This window comes from Anas platyrhynchos, chromosome 21, assembly GCF_047663525.1.
Source record: "Anas platyrhynchos isolate ZD024472 breed Pekin duck chromosome 21, IASCAAS_PekinDuck_T2T, whole genome shotgun sequence".
Lineage (NCBI taxonomy): Eukaryota > Metazoa > Chordata > Aves > Anseriformes > Anatidae > Anas > Anas platyrhynchos.
Window position 1 is genome coordinate 11,478,493 of NC_092607.1, and position 27,472 is coordinate 11,505,964.

The window sequence follows — 27,472 nt, forward strand, 5'->3', positions numbered from 1 at the left end:
GATTAGGATAATGACAGTTGAGAGGGTGCTGTGTTTTGCTACATCCGAAGCTGTACAGAAGAGGCACTTCAGCCTTTTGTGTGCTTCTCATCGGCATTCCCCAAAGCACTGTATCAAGAACTACTCCTTCTAATTAGCACTGCAGCAACGGAAGAAAATAAATAGAAAATAAAGTGTTACTCTCTTGTTAGTTCCTTGCCAGTTCTTCCAAGTTGTTCAACTAATGGAGTAATAAACCTTTATGTTTAAAAATAAAAATAAAAAAGCCAAAGGGCATTAGGTACATTATTCTCCCAATAGGTGTGAGGCCCCTGTTTCCCTCTGGCACATTTGAAATGCTTCATTTTAGTGCAAATTTGCATGCTGGAGCCTATCAGAATAAAAAGGAGTGAGACATGAAAACAAGTTGGGTGAGAGACTGCCTAGAAATGGTAACTTACTGAACAGCAGTCTTACCTCTTCCGTCGTGTTGGGTGCCTCTGGTTACCGTACTGCACGGTTACTTCTCGTACCATTTTTTAAACATGATATCAAGAATTATCATTTTTACTCAATATATAGTAGCATTTAAGTGGCCTCTGTGTATGTGGAGTGAAAAGAACCCTTTGATGAAAGACCGACGGAAGATTAATGAAAGTCATTATCATTAGGAGATAGCAGAGAGCTACTATCCACAGGAAAAAAAGGAATTCCTGCCTGCACATCTTTTCTTCCCTGATTTCCCCATGCTTTTTTGTACCCCGAAAGAGAAGACACAGCATGAGAAGGTGATGAGGGAATAAGACATGACATGAATCCCATTGCTAAGTCTACTACTGAATTTCTGTTGGTGTTAGAACAAGTGACTTTGCCATTCTCCAGATGAAAACGATTATTTAAGGACAAAAGACTAGTACTTATCATTAAACCTGAAGACGCAGACTAGTTCTTAGGCAGAAAAGCCTTGTCATTGAGCTAGTGTTTATATGAGCAGTCACACATTAGTGTTACCGCTTTCAGGGGCCTCTCATCAAAGTCTTTATTATTACAAACCTATTGAGCCGTATCCTCAGCTGCTGTGAATCAACATAACTCTCCTGAAATTAATGATGCCACAGAGTTTTACATCAGCTGAGAATCCAGCTCTTCCTTTCTTGCTATTTATGTATTATTCAGTTAAATTATTCCAGTCTAGACCATAGTAAATGCCATGATCTCCTGAGAAGGATCTGCTTTCCAGACCCAACACTGGCTCCATGGGACAGAACCGTTGATCCAGGTTTTCTCAATCCCAGGCTTGGAAGACTAAGTGGGTCACAAAATAAATTAATTAAATGGTTTTAGTTGAATTTTTTGATTTGATACTTTCTTGCTATCTCTGCTGCTCTGAGCTGGAGGCGATGCTTTGCTCACCTGTGGCTGGGGAGAAGGGGGGGGCTTTGTTAGCAAATGTGCTCATGTGGGCATAGGGACGACGGGTTACAGTGGGGCTGTGTGCAGGAGCGTTCATCGAGCACGTGTTGGCCTGTCTTGGGTTAAAAGAGAGCAAAGCGTGTGAAACCAGGGGAAAAGGCAAGTGCTGACAGAAGGGAAACCTCTGTATCTTCAGTCTATCTATTTATAAAGAATGAAGGTGACTATTTTTTTTGTTTTCTGTTTTGCCACCTGCCATGGTTTTCTCTCTGGGCACTGAGCCTTGTAGCTTGTAAAAAGCGAGCATGGCTGGCTGGTGTTGTCACTGTGGTACTCCTCCTGCTCACTTTGCTGGGAGAAAGACTTCAACTAGTGCATTCAGCTTCAATATGAAACATCAGCAGACAAAAGGTATCCAAAGGAGAGGTTTGGACAGAACCATTCAAAGCAGAAAATGTTGAGTAACTGCTCAAGACAGCCCCATGGCATTACATCCGATCCTTCAGTAAGGAACAATGAGCACTTAGGTACGGAATGCAATGCGCATCTACTTGGATGTTCAGTTTTATATTACAGCCCCGCTGTTCATGAACATAGCTGAAGAATTGGTGCTAGGAGCACTGGCCCCATTTACAAGGGCCTTGTTTCTGCCTCATTGGTATTCCTCTATAAGGAGAGTAATTCTGCTTCAAACAAGGAATCAAGAATCAACCCCGGTGTAAAGCAGGTATGAGCAGAGCAGACTCGTGCTCTTCACCCAAAGTGGCAGCTCAAAACCCTTGCCTTTCTCCCTACCAAATGCAGTGTGTGCTTTATAATTATGTATGCGAATCCTCGCTCACCTGAGGTTCAAGTTTGCAGCACCGTTTCCCATCACTCACTTAATTCAAAGAGCAAGAGCAGTTACGCGCCCCCCACCCTGCCTTTATTTTTCAAACTGAATTGTTTTGGTGGTAGCTTGGTTGTCAGCTTGTAAGTCTATAAAGCAGTTTTCTACCAGCTGGAAATCCAACATGCTACATGAATACATAACAGTGCCTAACCAAGAAGGTTTGTAATTCAGTAATTAGCTGTAATTAATGAACACAAAGTGAAGACTCATTTACAGTTTAAATTATCACATTAGCTCCTGTCACCCTCTATGTACACAAAACAGCAGGAATTCAATTATTTTTATTCTTCAAAGCTAATTTAAAATTTAAGGAATGCCATTACATGAAATAATAGGTAGGAAATGTAATAGAAATCGCTGAGAACAGTTGGCCGTCCTTAGAATGGAAGGAAAAAAATGCTATCAGTGACGATTTGGAAATGTTGTTTCATCTGTGAACAGATGAAGGATTGAAATCTACGCTCTTTTCAGTGTATTTAAAAAGAAAGCGAGTTTGGTGGTTGCTAAGTCTTTGTGCAGGGAGAGCCATTGTGCATAATTGTAAAAGCAGTTGATACTGATAATGCTGTTGATAGTAACATGATGACAGCATGGAAATGCTCACACCATTATCTTTAATGGGGCTGAGTCGATTGCAACAGCATCGAGCCCCTGTAATATTCACCAATCTTAGTTGTGAAACTTCAGCCTAGCAGGCCTTAAGTAATTGTCACTTTGCAATCTGCCTATAGTTTGTGTGTGTACGTATGTCTATGTAAAATGCTTTCATTGTGCTTTTAAACCCACCATGATGCTTCTCACTGCAGCTGCCACTGATTTTTTTCTCACACAGTTCAATAGCAAGAGAATTCCAAACCCATCGGATGCCACTTCTGTAGCTCCCACATATCTGCATTACAGCCCCTATTTTTTTGTTCTTTTTTTCTTTTTCCTTATTCAGTTGCCTTTTCATTCTAAATAGGCCACTAGAAGCTACACCGTCTAATTTTTCATAGGTGATCGACTGCTGAGTTGTGGGTTTATGTAGACAGAGGGAAGGTAGCGATAAGCCAAAGAGAGAGGATTCTATTAGGGAAATGCAGCAGTAATTAATGAATCCTGCCAGTAATTGGGAAGGTGTAAGCTTCTGTAATATCGTAATGATAGTCATCCGTTCTGTGCATCCCCCATCACTCTGAACGATCCCTCATCGTCTCTGTGATCTCAGACACTTAGCCATGCAAATCTTCCTGACAGGACTCTATGTCTTTGTCTCCCTAATTGGACAGTATAGAGTTGTTTATGGATATTGCAGACATTTAGACCTCAGTTGGAGGTTGTTCAAAAATCGTTAGCAAAGTTGCCTTAACAGCATTGTCAAATATTTATTCCCCTGTTTCAATATCTGTTTTTAACCCAGGCATGGTTAGTGATAGAATTAACATTTTGAAGATGAACTCTCTTGTTCTGGGCTCTGTTTGAGACTCTTATTAAGACATTTTCCTATGGAAAAGGGAAAAACAACAACAGAAATCTACCATAAAGCATCATTTCTCAAGGATAAAACATGAGATTGTAGGGCAAATGTGCTGCTTTTTTTTTTTTTTTAATACCATATCCACGGGGAAATATTAAGAATGCTGAAAAAGGCGGTTCCACTTACAGAAATTACAGGAAGCTTATGGGGTAAAAATTCCAATTTAGTATAAGCCAAAATAAATGGAGAATAATCCCATTCACTATACCACTTCAAGTGAGATCAGATTAAGACTACACCACTTATATTAGAAAAGCTATGTCTTTTTCCTTGGTCAAGTCTAAGGGGGTTTAATTCCTGTATATAATCACTTACTGGTCATAAGCAAAAAGTAACATATAATAAATGTATCTGATGTTGTGCTCTACCAGAACAGACTTTTATTTTCTTTTAAAAACTTTAAAAGATTTTGCATTTTTGTCCATAAAGCATTTATAGTATATGTGTTTTTTTTGTTTGTTTGTTTGTTTTTCAGGGGGAGTGGGGGGGAGAGTGTGGGGGGGGCCTGGGCATGGGGAAGTCTTCCAGAGCTCAAGACCACGAGCACAAGAAGCAAAACTGAGTTTACGAGAGCAGGCTGCAGATCAAAGACAATGGCCAGGACAGCCACAAATACTTGCAATTCAGAGTGTCAGGGAAAGAGATCAGACAGATCAGGCGACTAAATTTACTGTCCCTTGGTCATATGCCATTTTACTCAGACAAGTTGTCCCACAAATCAAGGGGATTATTTGCCCCAGTAAAAGCAGATCAGGTCTCTTCTTTATGTAACTACTAAATTAAGCCCCTAATGCAGCAAACAGTTAACTACATTTGCTTTTTTTGCCAGCTTGTCTCAGATTTCACAGGACTACTTATTCTAACAAAGGTATTAATGTGCTTGTTATTTTTGATAAAACATCAATATTCAACTGGAATAAAACCAGAAAAAATGCATACAAGATATTGCTGAAAACAATTAAAAGCTCACTTTGGCATTTTTTTTTAACCCAACTCTATTTCCTCTACACAAATACAGGGTGCGAAAAATTCTCTTCGTGGGAATGTTTCTAGGAAGAATTTCTGAAAGTATTAATTTGCGCCTGTCTGGCAACTATCTTGAAAGCTGTTTGTAGTTTTGGAAATTATTCAGCCAGGGAGCAGTAGACATGACACGTTATAGAGTTGATTAATATAATAAATAGCAAATTACTGAAGGGGGAATAATCAAAGCTATAGTTGCAGTAAATATTTACCTTATCTGATTTCTCTCAGGTTATCCTAGAGTTTTAGGTACCTCCCACTATCAAACACAAAAGGTAAAAAAAACAAATTAAAACAAAAGTATTTGTAACCAAAGGGAAGGAGGAGATCATGGTTGCTTTTGGCTTTTTTTTTTTTTTTTGGGTGAAAAAATTCTCATATTTTCTCTAATTCTTTATTTAGCAAGCTCCCTTTTTCTTCTGTTAGTCAGTCTATTTATACAAAACTTACTGTTCCCCTAAAACACTACTGATGTCATCAGTGAGATCATAAGGTGTTCTCCTGAAGGACGGAGAAGAGTCGCTTGCCTGAATACGCAGTTGAGTGCAGCCACACCATCTGCCCCATCCAACCCATGTTTTGCCATCCCTGAGCTGGCTGCAGGAACAGGGACGGGGGCTGAAGCAAGGATGCTCCGAGGTTGTCCCACTTCTCGGATATGCCTCACACTGACCACAAAGCCCGGTTTCCTCCAGCCTCTGCTGGATCCTGGGGCACAGGTACCAGGCTGACCGCAAATACCCCAGGTGCACCTTGAGTAGAGCCTGTTCAGCTCTCCCACCCCTCATCTCCACTGGTGCCACCAACTTTCCACCCCGTTGTGCTGCCCATCCAGGGGAACAGCACTATAGGGCAGGACCAGACTCTTCTACCTGTGCTAGCTTTGGAAAAGCAAATTGTCTCCAGGAACTCCTGTGCCTGCTAGAACCTTCTCCTCCAGAACATGAATATATTGGCTTTTATATATATATATATATATGCATATACATGTATATATTTAAAATCCCAGCTTTAGAAACTTATGTTGGTGCTGCAGTCTGACACTGAGTACAAGCTGCTGTGCAAAGTAATTGCCAAATGCTTACATAAACACATAAATAAGACAAATTTATTTTCATTATTCTTATTTTTTGCCCTTTCTTTTCCTTTTTATTTATGCCTTAAACAAGAGTTACAGTAAATATTACAATAAAAAAAATGCCTGCAGTGGACAGAAAGATGATCAAAAAGCCCTGATATAGAGCAATTCATGTTTCTTCTTTACAATCACTAACGAATCTTAACTTGAACCATGTTATGTTCCCATGTGAGTGATAAGCAATGATTTATTATGAAGTGTCACGAAATCGGAATGCCATACAGTGAGACATGAGCTAGTGGAAAATGTGTTCCCTGTTTCCCAGCCTCATTACTCAAAGATGCAGTGTCCCTTTCTCCAAGTCTAATTTACCTGGCTTTTCGAGGCACCCTGATAGCAAAGGAAACATAACCAGTAGTGAAATCCCTGATCCAGGCTGTGCCATTCACCCACCAGCACCGCTAAGCACACTGCAATGACCAGGAAATTCAGAGCTAATGCTGTAGCAAACGTTTGTATCCCTAATGATGCTACCCCCAAAAGCAATTGCTTAGGATTATAGCATCCATTGCTTCATCAGTGCTGTCAGTGCATGAAGAGGAAATAAAACAGGCATCGTGGAGGAGACAAACAGAGAAGTTTTCTTTATGCTTTAGAGTTTCTCTGACTCTCTAATGATTCCCTTCTCCCCATGATCCTAATTCAAGTAACTGGCATGTGATATATTCTGTAGATAAATCAGCAACAGAAGAGCATGTGCAGCTCTGGCACCACGATGTAGGTGATTTACTTGTAGTGCACTGAGCACACTGGTTTGGCTTTTAAGGTGGGAATTTGCGTTTTAAGTGATTCCTCACAAAGAAAGGGAAGCCAGTATACTGCACACTAACTCATGTCAGCAGCCCTTTTGCTTTCTGCAAAAAATAACCCAGACAGACATAGTCTCGGATTTTAAGTGTTTTCTAAATGTTTCTTTAAAAGCCCTGATCCTGCAAACACTTGAGCTCAGCCAAATCACTGGTGTATGTAGGTGCATCTGCCTGAGTAAAGCTCAAGAGCTGGTGGTGCTTCTGCTCTGCTGCAGAAATGAGGAATGGAAGCACAAGCCTTTCCTAGGAGGCATGGTTTGAGTGGTCTGGGCACGTCCTGGAGCAGTCAGACAGCTGCACTGGCACCTCGGTATTTTTCTGGGAAGGCAAAGAGCCTGTCCTTTAGAAAAAAAAAAAAAATAAACAACAACAACAAAAAACTTTTATCCAAAAATATAGATTTAATCAGACCAGATTTATTAAAGATTTGCCAGCAGTATCAGTTTCTGCTTCAAAACATGATCCCATTCAACCATGACAAAATTGCATAGGAGACCTGAAAGTTAAACTGAACAGAATAAACTGGAGAACAAATTTATGTCCTGCAACTTCTTTCACATGAAAATGTTTTCCTATATCTAGGCGTGTTACAACTAGTTCAGGCTGTCTTAAGGCTATAGTCGCAGTTGTTTTTCTTGCAGAAAATGTGGAAATCATCAGAAGAAAATTAACCAGAACTCATCCTTGTCTGAAAAGCTGTGAGACTCACAAATTTCAAAAATCTTTTTTCTAAAGAAATGCTTTATACCGAATCTTTGTGAAGTACAATCCAGCGAGCAGTTGTCTCGCAGCACTGACAATGTCTGCTGTTCCCGAGGAGGCTGTGTGTGATGTACCATTCTGAAATATTGTCAGCAAGCCTGCAAATACGAAGGCACTTTCATAGCAAGGCAGGGATGAAAGGGAAGAGGTTTGGGTTTGCTTTTTTGTTTCTCTTTGTTTCTTAGTTCTAATAAAACATACCGGTGTGCTCTTAACTTCTCCTCTCCTGTTTTGTTCAGGGGAGAAAGGGAATGCAACTCTCCTGCAGATGGTTGTGGTGTCTGGGGGGAGGAGGGGGCACGAAGAGGTACAAATTCCTTTCCAGAGGTGTTCGTTTTAGCCAGTGACAAGTTATGGAAAATATCATAATAGTTCTGAAAGCAGAGAGAAGAACTCAGCGTCTCCCTGCTCTCCAGCACCCTTTACTCCAGCCATGAATCCAGTGATTGTAATGGCACAGCCCGGTAAGTGGGCTGGGGAGAAATCCCACCACGACAACCTCCAGTGTAAGGATTAAGAAATTCTCTTCAGAACTGAAAAAAACTGTGAGGTTTAGTCTAATCAGGAGCTACATCATGAGACAATTGAGGAATTATGCAGCAGTTGAGTAAATACTTGCAGAGGACAATTCGGCCTTTTTAAGTCCCCAAATTACTTGGGGAAATCTCGCTTTCAGTGATCTGCCAACACATCCTGACATCCACCCAGCTTTACCTTCACAAATCTTGGATGCTAACCCAGCTCCTACCCACTGCCAGTGTCTGGACAGTCGAACCATAACTGCTTTATCTGCTGAAAATCCACTTTTTTCAAGGTGCATTACAAAAGCTATTTCTCTTCTGGGATCCATACAGGTGGCATTTTAAAATGTAGCGAGCACCCTAGTCTACAGAACCTGCTTGTCACTGAAAATGACACAGTTTGCATGTGACCTGTAATGACAGTTGCTAGTTGAAAAGAAACCAGAAATTCAGCTATATCTTCCACACTTTGGTTGCAGCTGCCATCAACTAAATCTCTCTCCAAGGGCAGATGGTGCCCTGTACAATGAACAATTTAATCTTTAGCAAATAGAGAAACTTTGCCAAAAAATCCACATTTTTTCCTTCCAAGAATAGGCTGTCAATAATGTGCTCTCAAATACATTGTGATTTGATGACTATACTTTATTTATAAGGAAAAAAAAAAAAAGAAAGAAAGAAAACAACAACAACAAAATGTTCTCTATTCTTTGCCTTTACAAGCCTGTGATCCTTCCGGATATCTCTGTACTGAGTCTGTGTGTGCACAAGCAATTGGGAGGGACTGGTTCAGTGTCGGGGTATTTCTTTGTGCCTCTTAGATGCCACAGGTACTCCTTTTTGTTGCTGAACTCATGTATCCCACATCACCTCGAGCACCTAGATGAGATCAGGGGTGAATCCTGACCTTTTGCAACACAAGTGGCAGAAATCCCAGTCTTTCCACAAGGCCAAGATTTCCCCATATGTCTATGAAAACGTGGGGAGTCGCAGGCCCCGATTTTAAATCTGAGTCAACATTTAAAAAAAAAAAAAACTCTTCTCACTGATGTTTTCCAGCCTAAATCCCCCCCAGTCTGAGGCATGGCACAGTCCCACGGGCAGTTTGATGGTCGCACGTGGAGGGAGGACCGGGGCTGCCCTTGGGTCAGGCATCTCAGTGCTCCTTGCTTTCACACCCTCCCGAATCCTTTTCTAGTCACTCGCAGAAGAAACTGCCTGCCCTCTGGGGAGAGCTCCGGCTAACAAATGTCAGCATTTTCATGAGCTGTGTTGTTCAGGTGGATTTGCAGGATCTAGCTGTATTTGTTCAGGGACGTCTGGTAACCCCAGCAAGCTGGGCATGGCTGCACACAGTAACTCTGACTGGGCTGTGTCTTGTCTGGAAATTTATATATATACTCGCCCATATAAAGGGACATATATATTTATATATATATTTATATATTTATACATGTATATATATAGCATATAATGCATATGTAGAGGGATTCTTGCATTTCCTTGAGGCCTCAGTGGCATGCCTGGTTCACACAGATGCATGCAGAGGCACATCCCTAAAATGTCACCATTTCTGTACCTGCACTGCCCTGGCATGGTATTTGGTAGGGTCAGCCCACAGCTGCCCACAGAGCCAGATAACCATGGTTGCTGCACCATGCACACTGGAAATTGGCACGTGGTTAAGGGTCTTCTTCAACCCGGGTCACAGCTAAAAAACTGAAGACATACAAAACTTCCTGCACAGATGTCAGAAGCTTCTGAAAAGAAGGGACTCAGAAAATGATGGGTTTCTTTTGGCAGATTTAAATGAGATCTTCCCTTTATACCCCAACTGTTGGAGCAGGCCAGCTGATGCAAGTCACACAACTTCACTGACCTCCCGCAGCAAGGTGTTTCACAACAGCTGCAAATAAGACTTGCTCCTTAAGTCCAGAGGTCTTTTAGTTGCCTTTGGCCTTAGCCTCTTAACAAAGTATCCTCAACAAAGAGATTTCTGAGACAAACAGAACATAATGGCTTCAAGTTTTTATTAAGTGTAGCTTTCACCATCCCAGACAATGCGGTCTCAAAATTCTTCCACCTGGGCGTTATTTCGCATTCAGCAGACACACCCCGGGAACATCTGAGCTAGAGCCCACATTTCTTTTCCATTATCTTGTCCTGCATTCTCACAAGCTTAGATCATGGGACAGAAACACATTGTACAACAAAGGAGACCTGTTTTTCACCCTCCTCTCTGTGTGGCTGATGGCACAGGCTGAACACACAGGGTCTGGTGTGTCCTGCAGGGACACCAGGGGCTCAGACACCTGCTGGTGGGTCATAATGATAGGGGTGTCCTTTTTTCCTGCACTCTGCTGCTGGCTGCTGGGGAGCAGCTGCCTGCAAACTCTGTGTCCTGCACAGCACAGCTTCTTGGCACAGCACCCTTCAGGACGGAGCACATTAGGGCCCCCTTCCTACAGGCATCACATAGAGGTCTCTGGGTGGGTACTGCACCCTCTGCTAGAACAAAGAAGAGCAGAAAGTATTAGATTTCACAAGGGTTATTCTCACCTCTCCCAAAATGCTTTCCTTTCCTATTCGAATGTGTTTTCTGAAATAAATATGTTCTATTTATTTATTTAATGTGCTGTTAAATGACCTTCTGGAAAGCTGTTCCTGCCGCAAGGCTTTAAAATGGATGGGCGGGCACAACTTAGAGAGCATGCTCCTTACAGTCAGGATGAATCATTTGAGTAGTTACTGTTTAGATTGATATCATTTTAGTTATAATTATGGGTAACGAGAACGCATTTAGAGTCTGTAATATTGTAATTCATGGTGAGAGGAGTCCTAAATGAAACAAAATATACTCAGATTTACTTTTTGTCCCTGTCTAGGTATTGTGTATGTGACGATGATCTTCAAGGGATAGATTTTATGCTGCTGTAAAAATCTAGCAAAAGTAGGTCAAAAATGACATCTAGAGATAACATGTTTGGTAACCACAAAGGGACTGTCTGCGCCTTTCCATTTGGCCTTTTAAGGAGTCCTGCAATTTATTACTATAGGTACAGCTGCAGCACAAAAAGGTTTTGAGACTGTGGACTTTGGTTGGTGGATGACAGATACATATTGTCATTTTTAATATCCCACTAAGCTAATAGAGGATGATAAAATGATATTAGCAAAGATCTGCAAGGAAAAACTATATAAAATAAGAATATTATAAGCACATGGACCTGCTGTCATCTGACTGGATCTAGGGTAGCATCACACCTCTGGCAATGCCACTGAAGTGGCCAATGCTCTCCTGCAGACCCCAAAAAGCAAACTATGGCAGCAAACCCCAAGTGAAGGACTTGGGAAGACATTCTTGAGAGACATTCTCGAGGACATTCTCGAGAGTCCCTGTTTCAGAAGTTTCACGGCTGTGTTTTTACGGTGAGGTTTGAAGGAGGAGAGGGTAGCCATGCTGTGGATGAGGAGCGGGACGGTGCTTGTGAGTCCTGACACATCCACATTGCAAGAGATACAACCTTTTCCTTCTGTTGATGGCTTGATAATTAATGTTAAATAAAAGCAAAGCTTCAGTATCTGCATCTGGTATTTCACATATGCTGTGCAAGGCCAGCATAATGAACACCCTCCATTGCATTTTTGTGATGTAATTTAAACGGTAGAGTTTTCTTTACGGAACAGGTTGAGCTACATTACAATAATTGCCCAGAAAGCACTAAACTTTGCCCATCGAGTGCTATTTGAACACCAGGCTGCTGTGCCCTAGACTGCGAGTGACAAACTCTCCACATACTCCCTGAATCTCTTAGAGACTTGATAATGAAATACATAAACTATGACCCTTATTGATCAGGCCTCCCACTAATTAATTTCCCAAAGTCCTGTCCCAGCCTGCAGTGACAATGACGCAAAAAGATAAAATAAATAAATAAATAAAAACAGAGGATGAAGCCTTTAGCTGGGTAAAAGACCTGGGGGTGAAGTACTTACCCCACTGAAATCAATGCCAATCCCAATTGATTTCAGTCACGCATGGATGTCACCATTAGTCAAGTGTACGGACGCTGAGCCCCAGAAGTTTACACAATGGTCACAAACAGCTTTTAGAGCAGTGTGAAACTAAATATTGCTAAGCTGATTTCACTGCTGGTCTAGCACAGAAGTTTAAGACCTTCCTCTAGACAAAGTGAAAAAGAAAAGGAGGCAGGAGGCCGTCAGGCTGCTCAGTTCTCCAGTCCAAGCCCTGGATAAATATTTCCCACTGGCAGGGAACCAGTGCTCTGACATTACTTTCCTTCAAACGAAGCCTCCTGCCCAGACTTAGCACTTTCAGTAACACTACATGCTGCTTTATTGTCCTAATGGCATTCGGGAGGCAGAACTGAATTAATCAAGAGTTATTGCTCCCACACCAACCTGCTCACTGCAGCCCCTAATGCTGCCTGGGCAGGACCAGGAGCAGCCCCGGGTGTTTCCCACACCCATCCCTCAGGCAGATGCTCTGCCATCAGAGCTTGGTGGGAGCCCAAGGTAGGAGCTCAGTGCCATATCACAGGGAGTTTTCCATCCTGGAGAGGGCTGCAAAACCCACTCAGATAGGTAAAAAGTCAACTGCCTGTGACACTGCTGCAGGCTGTGCTCAGACCATTTGCAGGGGGCAAGCCTGCAGCTGTGAACTTGGCCACGGAAGCGGCTCCAGATCACACCACGGCGGTGCTTCGCCTCCAGGCTTTACAACAGCAAGGCTTCTGGGCTGCTTTAAAACTTGATCAAGGTGTAAACTGACAGAGCTTTGTCCTTTCACAGTGAAAAATAATAGCTTTGCAAAGTGTGAATTGCTCTGGAGCGTTACCTCTGAAACCTAAAGACAACATTTTAAAGTGTCAACATGGATTGCTTTTAATATTTTTTTAAGTGGGAATAATGATCTAAGGTATTCGCCACAGTTTCAAATGGACTTCCATGCATTCTCAGGTGCCAAAAAATCTCTACATTTAGCTGCCAAACCTCTTCTTTCCTTCCAACAGTTTCTCCATAGCAGGTCTGGGTTGCCAATGCAAAACTCAGCATCACTGTGAAAACTGAAAGGGTGAAGATATTGTAAAACAAACCAGATTAAAACTAAATAAAAAGGACTCAATAGACTTTTCTGTTTTCATGTGGAATTTTTTTGAAAAGCTGGTTTTATTTTACTTTAAATAAAGCTACTACTGAATTTCCAGTTGATTTAGCTGGCATACTGGAAACACACCTCAGGATTTGAGTTGTGTTTGCTGAAACGTGCATGCCCTTGAACAGATAGTATATTTTTCAGTAACATATTTCTCTTTGCCCGCCTCTTTGCCCACTGCTGGTCTTTTTTTTTTTTTTTTTTTTTTCTTTCCTGTGCTCTCTCCAGATTGACTTTCACTCTACTTATTGCCTGACTCATTTCTCACCTTATTTTCCCCCCTCCCTTTTTTGTTTTTTTTCCTCTACTGCTTTTCTCGGTATCTTTCCCCCAGGTTATGAGCAAAACAGAACTTAACTTTGGGCTGAACTTTTAAACCCACATCTTGAATGAAATTAAACAAGCACCTTCCATCTCTGTGTGGAAGTAACTTCACAACTAGAGCCACTTAGCACTTTTAGTCCCTGCAGAACAGGAAAGGTCCACACGGAAGAACAGCAGCTCATGATGCTGGGGAGGGGAGGTGCCACAACGACCACAAATAGCACAGCAGTAGTCCAAGCATGCAAGCACAGTGTGGGTACCAAGATGTCCAGTTCACCCTGATGATTTCAGAGCAGATTCTTGACCGGCTGTAAAATGAGACTCTTTGTATTGCCCAGGTTTAGGTAACACGAGGGAAAAGCAGAGATGCATAGTAGCACACCCACAGGACCTGGCAGACCTGCATCAGCTGGAGCTTACCCTCTAATCCCAGCATCATTATAGGCTTAAGGAACTGGGGGTTTCTTCCCTCTTCTGTGTCCTTGCCTTTTTGCGAGCCTATGGGCAGAAAATGTAAAGCAAAGCTGACTCAGTTCCAAAATTTCTCTTGATAAAAAAGTCCATATTCAATAAAATCTGGACTCATGATTAAAAGCCTGGTAACACTAGTTACTCTTCTTCTGCTTGCAGGACAAATGCCTTAGTTCCAGCTCTCCAGCCCAGGCTTCCCGCACCCAGCCCGTCTCCGCACGTCACTCCGATTCTGACATTGAACTCACAGCAACCCGGACTGAGAAGACTGCCAAAAAAACTCCAGCTATTCTTCTTCATCCTCACTAACAATTTGGTAATGAAGTATTGATTTCCACTCCCCTGCTTATGGACGATATTAGATTTTCATTGATAAACTGCACTGGGGCTGTCTGGTCTCCACTGTCCCTTTTTGCTGTCACTAAAACAAAGTGCCACTGAAGTAAGATAATGACTGGGAACATTGATGTACTTATTTCGTCAATTTGTAACACTTGACAGGAAAAAAAAAATCTTCATAGTTTAATGTCCAAGTGTGCTACACAAGATGCAGTCACATTGGAAGCTTTACTTTTCATGGTAATGTCCATTTCCTATTTATAACCCCTTTGGGATAGTTTGTCTAAAGGAAATGTTTCTATTCAGTGCAGCTATTACTGTTGCACCTGGGTTGCCCAATCCAGTCATTGCACTAGGGATCAATACATCACCGTAAGTACAAGAATTATTAAGTTAAAACAGATTCTGAGCCAAAAAACCTCTGAACAATGTTAATCTTCTGTGCAAGTTGTTCAAATAGTTATGCTTAACCATGTTGCTGCCAAAGATTTGTTTAAAATGGATTATTTTCAGTTTGTTTTATTCCTCAGATATATATATATATTTAAATCTCCATTATGGTTTATGACAAGACATGCGATGGAGTGATTTTTAACAAAAGTACTATTGTTAGATTATTGAACGTTATATGAATATAGGTATATCTATATATAAATATCACTATATAAATATCTATATATAGATATAAGAGAATAAAGTACAATTCCTTTCTCAGTTAGGTGGGTGTAAATCTGATTATCTCTGTTGGAGTCAGTGGAGTCACTTTAGATTTACACCATCACAGACGAGATCAGAATCTGGTCCGCATGCTGTCCCCCTGCCCGTGCAGTTTGCCTGGACCGCGCATCCTTCTGCAAGTCAGCCAGGACCTGGTGGGCAGGGGCCTGAGAAGATGGCAATTTCGGATTTGTGCTTGTAACTTTTTTCATTAAAACTTTGAGGTCCCAATTTTAATTTGTGGAATATTCACGTTAATAATGAGATCTAATTAAGACATCCATTAAAAGCCCGTTAAAGTTAATTTAACGTAAAAATTCCAATAGAACTGTATTAGATTTTCTCCATTAAATTAACGTTATGGATTTTTAACGGATGTCTTAATTATATATTATTATTAACGGGAATACTGTATTACACAGATTAAGATCGGGTCCCGAGTCAACTCGCAAAATCTTCCCGGATATGCTAACGACACAAGCCCTGCATTACCTAGTGCACTGTTTGGAAAACCAGGCGCAGCCCTGTTTACTCCAGCTGAGCATTTCCTTGCAACTCAAGCAACCTCCAGTAGACAAATCCATCTCTGCATTTAACGATGAACTTTCCCCAGTCTCGAGGGAAAAATAAGTCTGGATCCAGTTGTAAACACTACTCCATTACAAATGAAATATTCAAAGTATGCTAGGCACAATTTGAGAATAGGATCTTTCTCATAGAAGAGAGGGCTTTGGGGTGTCTTTTACTCTTATTTTATTTTAGACATTCAAGGCTAAAACTGAAGCGCAGCATTCACAAAATCAGGCTAAACATGTTTACCCTATTCCCTACTGCTTGTGCAGAAGGGCCGTTTTTGGCAATGTTTGGGAAATTTTGACATGATCCCTAAACTCAACATGGAGGAGAAAAAAAGGCCCTTCTTATTTACCTCCTAGGGAAAGTGTTGCCCTTATGCCACATATAATAGCAAATTGCTTTTTTTATGGCATGCATAACCTAGATGGGAAAAAATATGGCGCTTGAGGGAAGGAGGGAAAAAGTAAATGAAGTTCCAGGAATGTCATTCTGAAGTAATGAGGCATGGACAGAAAATATACCCCTCACATCATCGGATTGAGATGGCAGTCGAAATAGCTTCATTGAAGTGTCAGCACTCATCCATCAATCAATCATCCACAAGGAAAAATAGCGACAGTACAACGGGGCGGCTTTTATGGGATTTACTCATGGGCATAGGGAATAGCAGCTCAAATGTAGTTCTGACATGAAAAGCAAGGTGCTGATATTATTTTTTATGATGGGAGGATCATAAAGTGAATTGAGAACAGTGAGGTCTGTCTTTGCTTAACCTATTCAACTGGAAATGAACGGAGCTCAACTGGAAACGAGCAGAGCCTTCAGATGGGTTAAGATTGAAGCCTGCACCGTGCTGAGCGCCGTCCATTGACAACAAAATTCTATTAAAGCGAAATCAATGCATTAGCATCAAGCTCCTCAGAAGCTGTTAAATTGCACGGCCCAGTTCGGAGTTATTAAGTGAAGTTACACAAGGTGAGGGCCTGCAGCATGGGCCCAAAGGCAGCATCGTGACAAAATGCCACCCGGGAGAAACCGTGAGCCATTCTCCATACGCACTCCTTTCCCAAGCTTCTATACACTCCAGAAAAATAAATAAATAAATAAATAAATAATAATAATAGAAAAAAGGATCATTCTGGCATCCCCCCCAGCCTATGGCATTTGGGGCTGGGGCTCCTCGGGGCACCTGCTGCTCAGTTCTGGCAGCAGGGAGGCTTTCCTGGTGCCTGTAGCAGGTATGGGGTTCACTCCCGGTGAAGGATGGAAACAGCATCCCATCCCCTGCCCCCAGCCATGCTGTATTGGCCCCTGGGGACCTCAGGGCTGGAGAGCTCCAAGTTTTGTGGAGAGCTGCTCCCCCCACACAGGGCTGGCCCACCCAGCACCTTGCTTTGCACAAGAAGCTTTGCTCCGGCACAGGCAAGTGCAGGAACAGCTGCTTATTTAAAATCCGGCCACAAACCTTTATTACACAGTGCTAAACCTTGATTATTTTGCCTGCATCGCTGTCCTCTGGGAACATTTTAGATACACATTTGAATTAAGTGATTCTTTTTTTTTTTTCTTTTTTTTTTTTTTACAATAAGATATAAAAAAAAAAGAAAATGTACGTCTCTCCTCTCTCTTTCTGTGTATGAAACTGGATGAGTTGATAGTTTATCTGTCATATAAATCAGGTAACATAGAAAATCATTGCATCTTTTCTCTGTCGTATCTACTCAATATCTATCGTTCTGACTTTTATTCTTATTGGAGATCATCAAAACATTAATTAAAAGCCTGGTGATCAAACAGCCGAATATTTATGATTCACATCCTTGCTTATTAACAAGTGGCATATTGATACACCACATATCCAAGCTGTTTATGCTCTTGCACTGCAATAAAGCAGTAAGAATTGTTACCCTTATACACTGCTTTGAGAGATTTATTCAGAAACCGGAGCTCCCTTCCTGGTCAAAATAAGCCATATCACCTTAAAAATATGTATTTTATTTTAAAAGGAAGAGAAAAAATTAGCATCTCTTTGGAGCCTAATATATAAGAATTTCAGTATATCAGTCTCAGGTGTTTTTTCCAGGCCCTTATTATTTCAGCTGAGAGGGAGAAGGACACTTAACTTTAAAAATGGCTGTCATTAGTGCAATAATAATTGTTGGTTTAAAAAAAAAAAAAAAACTTTGAGAATCTGCTAACAAACCTACCCAGTAATTACTTGTCAATGCAACTTCATCATGATTTTTATTACCTACTTGTAAAAGTATTTACAAGACTGACCTTCCGAGCTTTTTTAGAGATCAGGGAGGATATAACAAGTCATTTTAAAAATCAATAATTATATATTAACACGATAGGGGTTGAGGCCTTCCAAGCCAGCTTTACAGGCTATTGTGTCAAATCTTACACATCCACAGGGCGATGATTGCTTTCCTAATTTTTGGTCTTTTTTCTTCCCTTAATCATATTTTGATAAAGTGCCCTATTTATTGGCCGATACCAAGCCCTTTATGCCCTGGGGCAGTTCCTCAAGCAGAGAGGACAGCGGCAGTGGGGACTGAGGGCTGCAGGCCTGGCAGGGAGCAAAAGAGCTCTGTGCCAGGCAGGGCTGAGCCCAGCAGAAATGCAAAAGGAACTGGCTTTGGGCCTGGGGCAGCCTCTGGCAAGCACTGCCCAGAGGGGGTTTGTTTTCTGGGGCGCTGCTCCCTGCTAATTCCTGGCAGCAAGATCCTGCCTGCTGCAGCAGCCTCCCGTGAGGGCATCTGTGGGTAAACACATGGCAAAGGACAACAAAAATAATTTACTGTGGAAATTTCCTCAGTGCCTGGGGCCAGGCTGAGCAGAGGCTGTGTCCCCATCCCCATCTCCATCCCTGTCCCTGTCCCCATCCCCTTCCCCGTCCCCTCTCCTCCTGTGCTGTAACTCTCCTGCTGGTCACAGCGCTCCTGCTAGTTGGAGGCGTCACACAGGGCTTTTGTCTTCTCAAACAGATATACGATGCAATTTATATTTAAAATTCTCTCTATAAAGACAGTATTGATCACAGATTCCCGATCGATACATTGCAATTACAACAGGCTTTAAAGGCCATCTGTCCCCAAGCAAGAGAACTGATATAACCACCTCTATATATTTTGAAAAAGTGCTACTGGTATGTGCCCATCTCCCTGCACAAGCTGACGTATCGTTTTTGCTCCCAGAAGCTGTGTTTGGGAGCTGCACAGTGCTGTAATTCCTCTTTGCTGGCCCCCCACAGGGAGACCAGAGACCGGCTTCTCTTTGGGTTTCGGAGCCGTGACGGGGCGATGACACCCAGCTTTGCTGGCCGCCACTCCTGCTCCCTCTCACAATTCATCCCGCAGGTTGCCACTTTCTTTTTTCTCTGATCATCTCCTGTAGAAAATGATCAGCCAGACGTTATCGAATTTCACTAAAACAAATAACTTTTCAGGAACGCTACCGAAGAGCTTGAGGTGGCCACTGGTAGGCGCAAAGTGAGTGTTTTTTAATGTATGACACGCTGGACCACAGAGACAGCAGTGTTTTGAGACATAATTAAGGAATAAAATTACACACATCTAGAGGTAGATTTCAATTCACATTTCATCAAATTGGGAAGCTACTTCATCAGCAGCTGATGTCAGTGTAAGTCCTGTTGATGGCACCGCATGAGCCACTCAGGATGCATTCCAGAAAGAAATGCTGCCTGGATTTCCCTTTTTCTTCTTTTCTTAATTAATTACTGCAGTAATTATTTCACACAAGCGTGCAGAATTTAGGATTTTGTTCTCCAGATCTCTTCAAAAGGAAAACGAGAGAATACAGAAATAAGGAGTGCTTTCCAGTGATAACAGAAGCCTGCAGACAGCCCTTGGCACATGGCCGTGTGCCAGGCGCAAAGGCCAGATTCTGAATTCGCCTGCTCCGGTGTAAATCCGGAGTAACTTCCTTGAATTCGGTATATTTACGCAGATCCAAACACAGCCCTCACAGTCCTAACCTTGGATTCCTAGCATGTTTAGATGGTTTTGAAAACAACTTCAGCAAGCAGTCCCGAGCTCTGTGCAGATTAAATCGGAGGCACAGTCTGCACTTCAGAAGTTTTATAGTCATGTCAGGGAAGTGATTGCAAAACTTTGTTATTGATGTGGCTCGGCTGGTAGAAGTCCTAATGTAAAAACAGTTGTATCGCTATAAAGCACTTTATACTGGTACAGCTTATTTTGCTTTGCTGGACCACTTTTATACCAGTACAAGCACTTTTATCCCGGTGTACTTCAGCCTACACCAGTGGCCATTTGTTGTTTTAATTATGCTGGCAAAAATGTTACGAGTAGACAAAGTTTAAGATGACACTGCTGTTCCTTGTACCCAAGTGTCTGTACAATATTTTCTTTGAGAGCATTTTAAAAAGTAAAACAGCTGTACCACTGGATTTAGCTGCAGAGTAATAAACCTCCAGTTCATCTTCACTCTCAGCTCATGAAATGTCTTCAGGCCTTTGTAAAAAGCCTTGTTTGAGACACCAGATTAAATGCTAATCCTAGCAGGTCATGCATCTCTACTTGAGTTCATACCACTGAGCTCTGTAAACTTTTTTTTTTTCACTTTTTTTGGCTTTAGGTAAAGACAACAAATTGTTTCCTTAGACTTTTTAGATGAGATAGCAGGAAAAAAAAGATTACCATTTGAAAACGAAAAAGAAAATAAAATCTTGCAAAATGCAGCTATGTTATAATGCAAGGATGGCATGCTCTTGAAACCCACATCCACACATGGGCATCAGCCCCAGGGGAAGGGGGGTGCAGGTCTCAAACATGCATGCAATTGTCTCAGGTGTGGCAGATTTGTATGGGCAATGTTTCCACTTACCACTGGTCCACGTACCGGTCAAAAATTACGTCTGCATGTATCCAGGCAGAAGTGCAGCTACAGACAGGTACCTGCCCCCTACACACACATATATATACCTGTGCACACAGTGGCACACTACAACAGTACGTGTGCATGTGTGTCTACAACAGGCATCGATTCTGCGGCTGACATAGCAGCTGGGCACTTGGCACCGAGCAAACAGCAGCTCTCTTCAGGACATACAATGCAGTGTTTTGGCTTTACAATGCAGCAAATGCTGGAATGTGCAATACAGGTTGCAAAAGCTGACAAGCTAAACAGTTCTTATTTGGCTCAGGGTACTTAACTGTCATATGTCTCTGGTACAATATGCCCTTTTGTCTAGTGCTCAGGCACCACTTATTAATCCTTTCCTTTGTTGTTGTTATTTTTATTTTTTTTTCCTTTTATTTCTTCTTCTGTGCGTTTGTTTTGGTTTTTATTATCTTGAATATGTCAGCATGAATCATAAGAGACCCATCCCCACTTTAAATAGAGCATAGTTGGCCATTATAGTAAATCTGACAGTTTTGCTCTGCCCCAATGCTTGTGGTATGTGGTAAGTTTGTTACTGGCAGCATCTCCAGGTTACTTACGTGACCCGTGGTGTTAGTTCTAGAATTTTGTTTCATAAAATAAAATACAATAAAATGAATCAAAAACTCATTTCTCTTTAAAAATGTATATACTACAAACTGCAAAAAGGAAAGATTAAACACTTTTTTTATATTAACAACACAAATGGGACTCCTTTCGAAAAGGACTCACGGTGACTTTATCTGTAGAATGTTTCAGTGCTTATGCACTCATTTTGTAACAAGTGCATGCTGTATAGACTATATTGCCTGTATACTTAGATGGCGGGGGTGCCAAGCTGCTTTCCATTGTGCACTGCAGCTTGTTTGGATGAAAAGTTACGCCTTTGATGCATTTTTATACTGTACATATTTGTATATATTAACTATATTGCCATGTTACAAACACAGATTTTGTTATATTTGCTTGTTTCTGTTTCCTACAAAAATTGGTCCATGACGGGGGATTTTTTTTTTTTTTTGTATAGAAAATATGCTTGTAATTTTTGTTTGTTTGCTTCCTTGGTCATCATCTTTTAACGGTTCATAAAGGAATTAGGGATGAGTTTTTGAAGGAACTGTGAGAAGCAAGTCTGTGTTTGCATGAGACCTGCCCAATTGCTGGCTATAACGGGGGGCGGGGGGAAGAGGGGAAATCTGAGTCAAGTTTTGCTTTTAAAGCATGCTTAGTCCCATGGGAAAACTCATACATGTACAATTATTCTCTTTGTATTTTATCTAATAGTGCCTGATTTTTTTTTTTAATGTCTTCTTGGAGGAACAATTCATAATTGTCAAAATTTGAAACATTAGCTTAATTTTGTTTTCATGACCTCTCATTTCTCCTCCTTATTTATTTTGTTGCTGTTTATAATGGGCCCCAAGGCCATTTCTGACATTGCAGTGTTCTTCTTCCACATTAAGGATGTTTTTAAAATTACTAAGATTATTGAGCCAACAGGCTGTTTTAATCAAAACCATGTTTCACTTGGTTTTGATGATTATGAATGGTCCTTACAACGGAAAAAGCCCTTTCTGCTGGGAGGATTGTACCACCTAGTGGCCCAATAGATCCATCACAGATCTGCATCTTCCCAGTATTTGCTGTCTTGCTCAAAGCCTAGCTGGCAATTTTGCTTCAAATTATTTGCTTATTACAACTAACTTAAACTAAACAAATTGAAAATGTTAATGGTATTTTTTTCTTTGGTTGATTGCTAAATAAATTCGTATAATTTATACTAGAGGAGATTACTGCTTTTATTGTTTTGGGTTTCCCCAAACCAATTATTAACAATCAGGACTATGTATCTCATTAAATTTAAATCAGGTCAAACCTATTTATCTAAGGCCTTTTCTGATTTACAGGAAGACGCCTGTATTCCAGTGCATTTAAGATGTATTTCTGTGTATGATTTTGCAGCATAGAAATCTATCAACAGTGATTTTTTGTTCTTTATTTTTTATCGTTGCAAATACATTGTAAAAAAAAAAAATCCCTCAACTTTACCACAAAAAAAAAAAAAAAAAAAAAAAAAGAACATTACTTTTTATGCCCAGGGATTTTTTTTTAATAAAATCACTGCAGTTTTAGAACTGTAATTAAAGCCCTGAATAATAGATCACACATCTTTATCTGTTGTGTTTAAAAGGAAAAAAAATAGCCCAAACTGTTCACATAATCCTGAATGCCTCATTTCCATAAAAAAGGTTTCTATACATATATTATTTACATTTTTAAACATGGTAATTCTTTCCTTTGTGGCATAAAATGTCTCTTTTCCACTGCAGCTATTGGAAAGCGACTGCTCACATCTGAAATGTTATCGTAATTTGCATCAGGAAACCCAACTGCAGACATTAAGGACTTGGGTGTGTTCAATTATGATTTTGCTGGAGGCTGTCCCTCATTTTAATGCTGCACTCATTGAACTACCTTTCTGAAATCTAGCTGATATGGTTCACCATAGACATGCTTCACAACATCATTAGCTTTGCAAATGGCTTCATTTCAGTCAATGCAGACTTCAGTTTTGGCCAATTGTAAAATGGAAATTTGAAAAGGAAAAAAAAAAAAAAACAGATGCACTTAAAACATGAAAAGAATTATTTATATGATAAAAATATATTTAGATTTTCAAAGCACAAGACTGAACAGAAGTGCTCTTTTTATGCTTTCTGAAGATGTTACTGTTAAAAGTCTTTCTACATCAGGCTTAATAAATCTGTAATGACATTTGATGGATTGATTTTTGTGTGGGTTTTTCTTTTCTTTCTTTCTTTTTCCCCCCTTTCTTTCTCTACAGAGAAAGAAAAAGACTGACCTGGAGAGACTGTGGGAGTAAAAACCACAGGAATGTGCCTGTTTCAGTAAAACTCACAAATGATTTCTAGCAGCCTCCCTTCCCTTAAATAATAATCATTAAAAAAAATAAAGAAAAAAGAAAAATCTAACTACACCACCCTGTGTTCGTTTCTACACATCCTTTTCGCTCCCTCATCTGGCTCCTCTGACCACTCCATGCCTGGGTTATTTATGATGTAATCTACAGCGAGGCATTGGGCTGCTGTCACACAAATTCAAGGCTCGCTAGCCATAAACCAGGCATGATTGAGATACCAAATACCCTTCTCTCAAGTGCTCCACCTCAGACGGATGGCTCTGTTTAACACTTAGTTTCCCTAAGTACTCCCTCGCTCCCCGTAACGCTCCCTCCAAACCGGGCAATGCCTCATGCGCCGAGCTCAGGAGCTCGCGCTGCTGCCGCACCACCATCATCTGTTATTTACTGCAGATGAGGCAAAGCCAGACGTGGCAGAGATTCCCAAGCCTTGTACTCATTAAATTTTGATGGGTACAGGATCACCTGTTAGCTGTGTTTAATTGCCACCACTCCTCCTCGGGGTGATAAAAGAGGAGATGAGCGCAGCACCCACCTGGAGCTACCCTGCCAGCTGCATGGTGGCAGCAATGCCACCCCTGGGCGCTGCTCACTGTCCCCAAGCCATCCCAAAACCAACCCCAAGCCATCTCTCAACCATCCCCAAGCCAAGCACTGCTCAGGGGCTGGTCTAGCCCAGCCTGGCAGGCAGAAGCCAGCAGGCACAATCCCTCCCTTCTTCCTCAGCCATCCCCACCACCCAGAGCCAGCCCCCCTCTCACCTGCAGCCCAAAGGGACCATCCCGCACCCAGGGACCAGGGGGGGGCAAGAAGCACCCTTCCTCTTCTACACGCTGGGTAGTTCATTAGTGAACGCACTTAGGAGTCAGTGCCTTGGATCCTGCAATACAGACCTTTTTTTAAGTGATTTTTTTTTTTTTTAAGGAATATATTGCACACATTTCAAGAAACCCCTCTAGGGTAAAATAAAAAATATATATAGATGGCTAAAATAACAAATGAATCATAAAACTTAGAGATGGAAAAGGACTATTAGATCATCCAATTTATCTTGCTGTCTGCCAATACAGGTTTGTTCCCTGCAGACCGCTCCCCAGGGCTTTGTCTCGCCTTTCTGACTTAACTCCAGCACGCAGGGTCCTCTGCCACTTTCCTGGGAAGAATAGTTAATGGTTTAGGTATGTCCTATAGGTATGGGGCCAAATCCTGGCCTGAGGGGAGTTTCACCTGCAAGGCTCACAGGCATCGACCCCGAATACTTGAATAGCTCCAGGAAGCAGCAACACACTCGCTGCTTGGACCCAGTCCCACCTCCTGCCCTAACACACGCGTGCCGGAGCTCACTGCCCTGCGAGGCTGTGGGGCCAGGCCCATGGCCATGTCCTGCCCTTCCTCGAGGCCTAGGCTGGACTTGGGCCTGGGCAGGATCAAGGGCTTAAAAGGCTGCAGTGTTCCCGTGTTGATGGAGACAGCCAAAGCAGCTGTAGGCAGCTCTGGGAGACTCTGGAGACCACTCTGATTTATTCCAAGGGTTTGAACTTGCATCTTTTTTTCCCTTTTTTTTTCTTTGTTGTTGTTGTTGTTGTTAATTATTGGTGATGCACTTCAACTGGATAAACAAACAAACAATAAAATCAACCCTTCAGCTTCTCATATGGATGTTTTGGCTACAGGGCAACTTTGAAAGCTGGTTCAATTGTTGTTTTTGCTTTCATTCTTGCTGCTCCTTAAAACTGTCTTGATTTAATAAAAGTTAAATGTTTTCATAGGAAAATCAGGCTGGGTGGTTTGTGATTCTTTTATGTACAACACGTATATTACATTATTCAACAATCCAGGAATAAATTTAATTCCATCTACCTCTGCCGAATGCTTTACAATTTAAATAGCTGCTCTGCCCGTGAGGGCTGGGTGCCAAGGGGAAGCTGGTTACCTTCACAGGGCACCGGGGTCAGGCACGAAGGATTTGGGGTGGGACCTCACTGAGCCTGTGGGACTGGGATTCTGTGAGGCACCCTCCGGAGCACCGCAGAGCTCTCAGGTCAGTAAAGGACTGCACAGCACAACCAAAGGGCCAGCCCACGGTCCCAGTGGGTAAGTGGCATCCTGCTGGGACAGAGAGCTGGCAGTCAGCACTGGGGCCACAAGCAGGAACCAACAGCATCCATTGGCTGTGAAATTTAGGACACATGTGTGAGGATTGAACAGGGAGCTCTTCCAGTGGCGTCTGCTCACACACTTCTTGTGCTTACCTGCATCCGGGCTAAGCCCTTTGGTGCCTTCTTTGGTCATCCTGCAGAAGACACCTGAGTCCCTAAAACATTTCTCTGCACCACGTCTAAAGGGCCCCAGTCAGGGGAGAGGAGGCTTCTTGCAGAGATGGTCAGATAAACCTCAATGCTAACAAAAATATTTGGGAAACCAGAACTGGATACACGCTAAAATATTTACTGCAATGGTACTGTTACTGAAGAGGTATTTACAGCATTTTTTAATACCACCTACACAAAAGGCATGCTTTTGCTGAGGAAATGGTACTTTTAGGGATGTAACATACTTGGAGAAGCTGTCTAAAGTGTAGCAATGAATGCGTCTTTTGAAATACTGGAGAGTTTCTCTCCTACTGTTTTTTTCTACTGTGGCTAAACTGACCAGGGCTGCAGCTTAGACATTGGGCATTCCAGGTGCTACTGCAAAATAAACAAGAAATTCCATAAAGGAAGTAGTGTCCAGACAAACATACCTGAAATATGAAGGTTTTCATGGTTTTTGCTTGTTTTGTTTAGAAACTGATGTTAGTTTTACATTAATACTCAACTTTAATTTGTAGTGATGGAAGTGCAGCTATTGTTCCTGTTAACAGAGCTGACTCCATGCCAGTAAGTCCCTTTTCGTGGTAGACTATCCCTGATCTTTATTTTTAAAGTGTTCGCAAGTAAATTTACTGGATCTGGCTTTTTGAGTGTGCAGTTCAGTGACGTGGTGTAATCCAGGCATCATTAACATGTCCCAAGACTGAGCTTTGTAATTGCAGTGCCAAAAATCACTGGCAATAAAACCACATTTATTTGTAACAGGACATTCAAGCACTTCCATTTAGTTAACAAGAACTGAACAGCTCTACAAGTGTTCGAGAATTTTGTTGGCTTGTTTCTCTGAAGTAACTAATGAAATATCAATAGCTCTGGATAAACTCATCCCACAATACATTTAGGTTAAATGAAGAAAATGAGAAGCCCCTGAGCTTAGAAAAACAGCAGCGGAGCTAGGTTAGAGAAGGGAGAAATTGGTGTGTGTTTCATTGTGTGTTGTTGCTTTTTTTTTTTTAATATAAAAAGACCATCTGTAAACAATTATGCTAATACTTTAAAGATGATCAGCTCTTAGGGTTTTGGAGTCAAACAGGAAAACAACAAAAATTCTTATCGAGAAAGAAATTTTTCAACCTGAAAACAGATTCTGTCAAAATGTCAAAGTCTCAGATTTAGGTTCTGCTAAAAGAGAATTTTACAAGACCCAATTTGAACAGAAATGTTGAGTTCAATTACCTTTTAACTTCAAGTAACAGTTGCAGAGGGAGGGGGAGAAGAAATACAAGCCTAAACACAACAATGAAGGTAAATCAAAAAGAAACACAAATTAAGAAGTGCCAAATCTCATCTTAGACCACGTCCACCTTGGTGGAATGCCCAGAGCAAAGACACAGGGTTAATATTGAGAAGTGTGCTGTGATGGTGCTTCAGCTAAAGTGTGATTCGAAGTAAAGTTTACCAAAAAAAAAAAAAAAAAAGAGCCTGGAAAATGTGTTATCTAGACAATAAAGATAACTGAAGTACTGAGCCATTTCTCCTTGTTCAACAGAAAACTGCAAACTGCAAACAGATGTACAAAATAACTTAATCTGCTGGCTGAAAAGCTTGGCACTTTCCAGAGGTTTTGGTGAGCA

The 27,472-nt window shown here is 41.5% G+C and overlaps 1 protein-coding gene across 3 annotated transcripts in view; it reads left to right on the forward strand.

The window, feature by feature from the left end:
* Positions 1–23,365, forward strand: part of TSHZ2 (teashirt zinc finger homeobox 2) — a 230,466-nt gene extending 207,101 nt beyond the window's left edge. For all 3 annotated transcript variants that reach the window (XM_072026555.1, XM_027473143.3, XM_013105558.5), the window contains one exon: positions 14,184–23,365. In XM_072026555.1, coding sequence (XP_071882656.1) covers positions 14,184–14,185 — 2 coding nt within the window. In that variant the 3' untranslated portion in view covers positions 14,186–23,365. The remainder of the gene's footprint in view (positions 1–14,183) is intronic.
* The last annotated feature ends 4,107 nt before the right edge of the window (positions 23,366–27,472 follow it).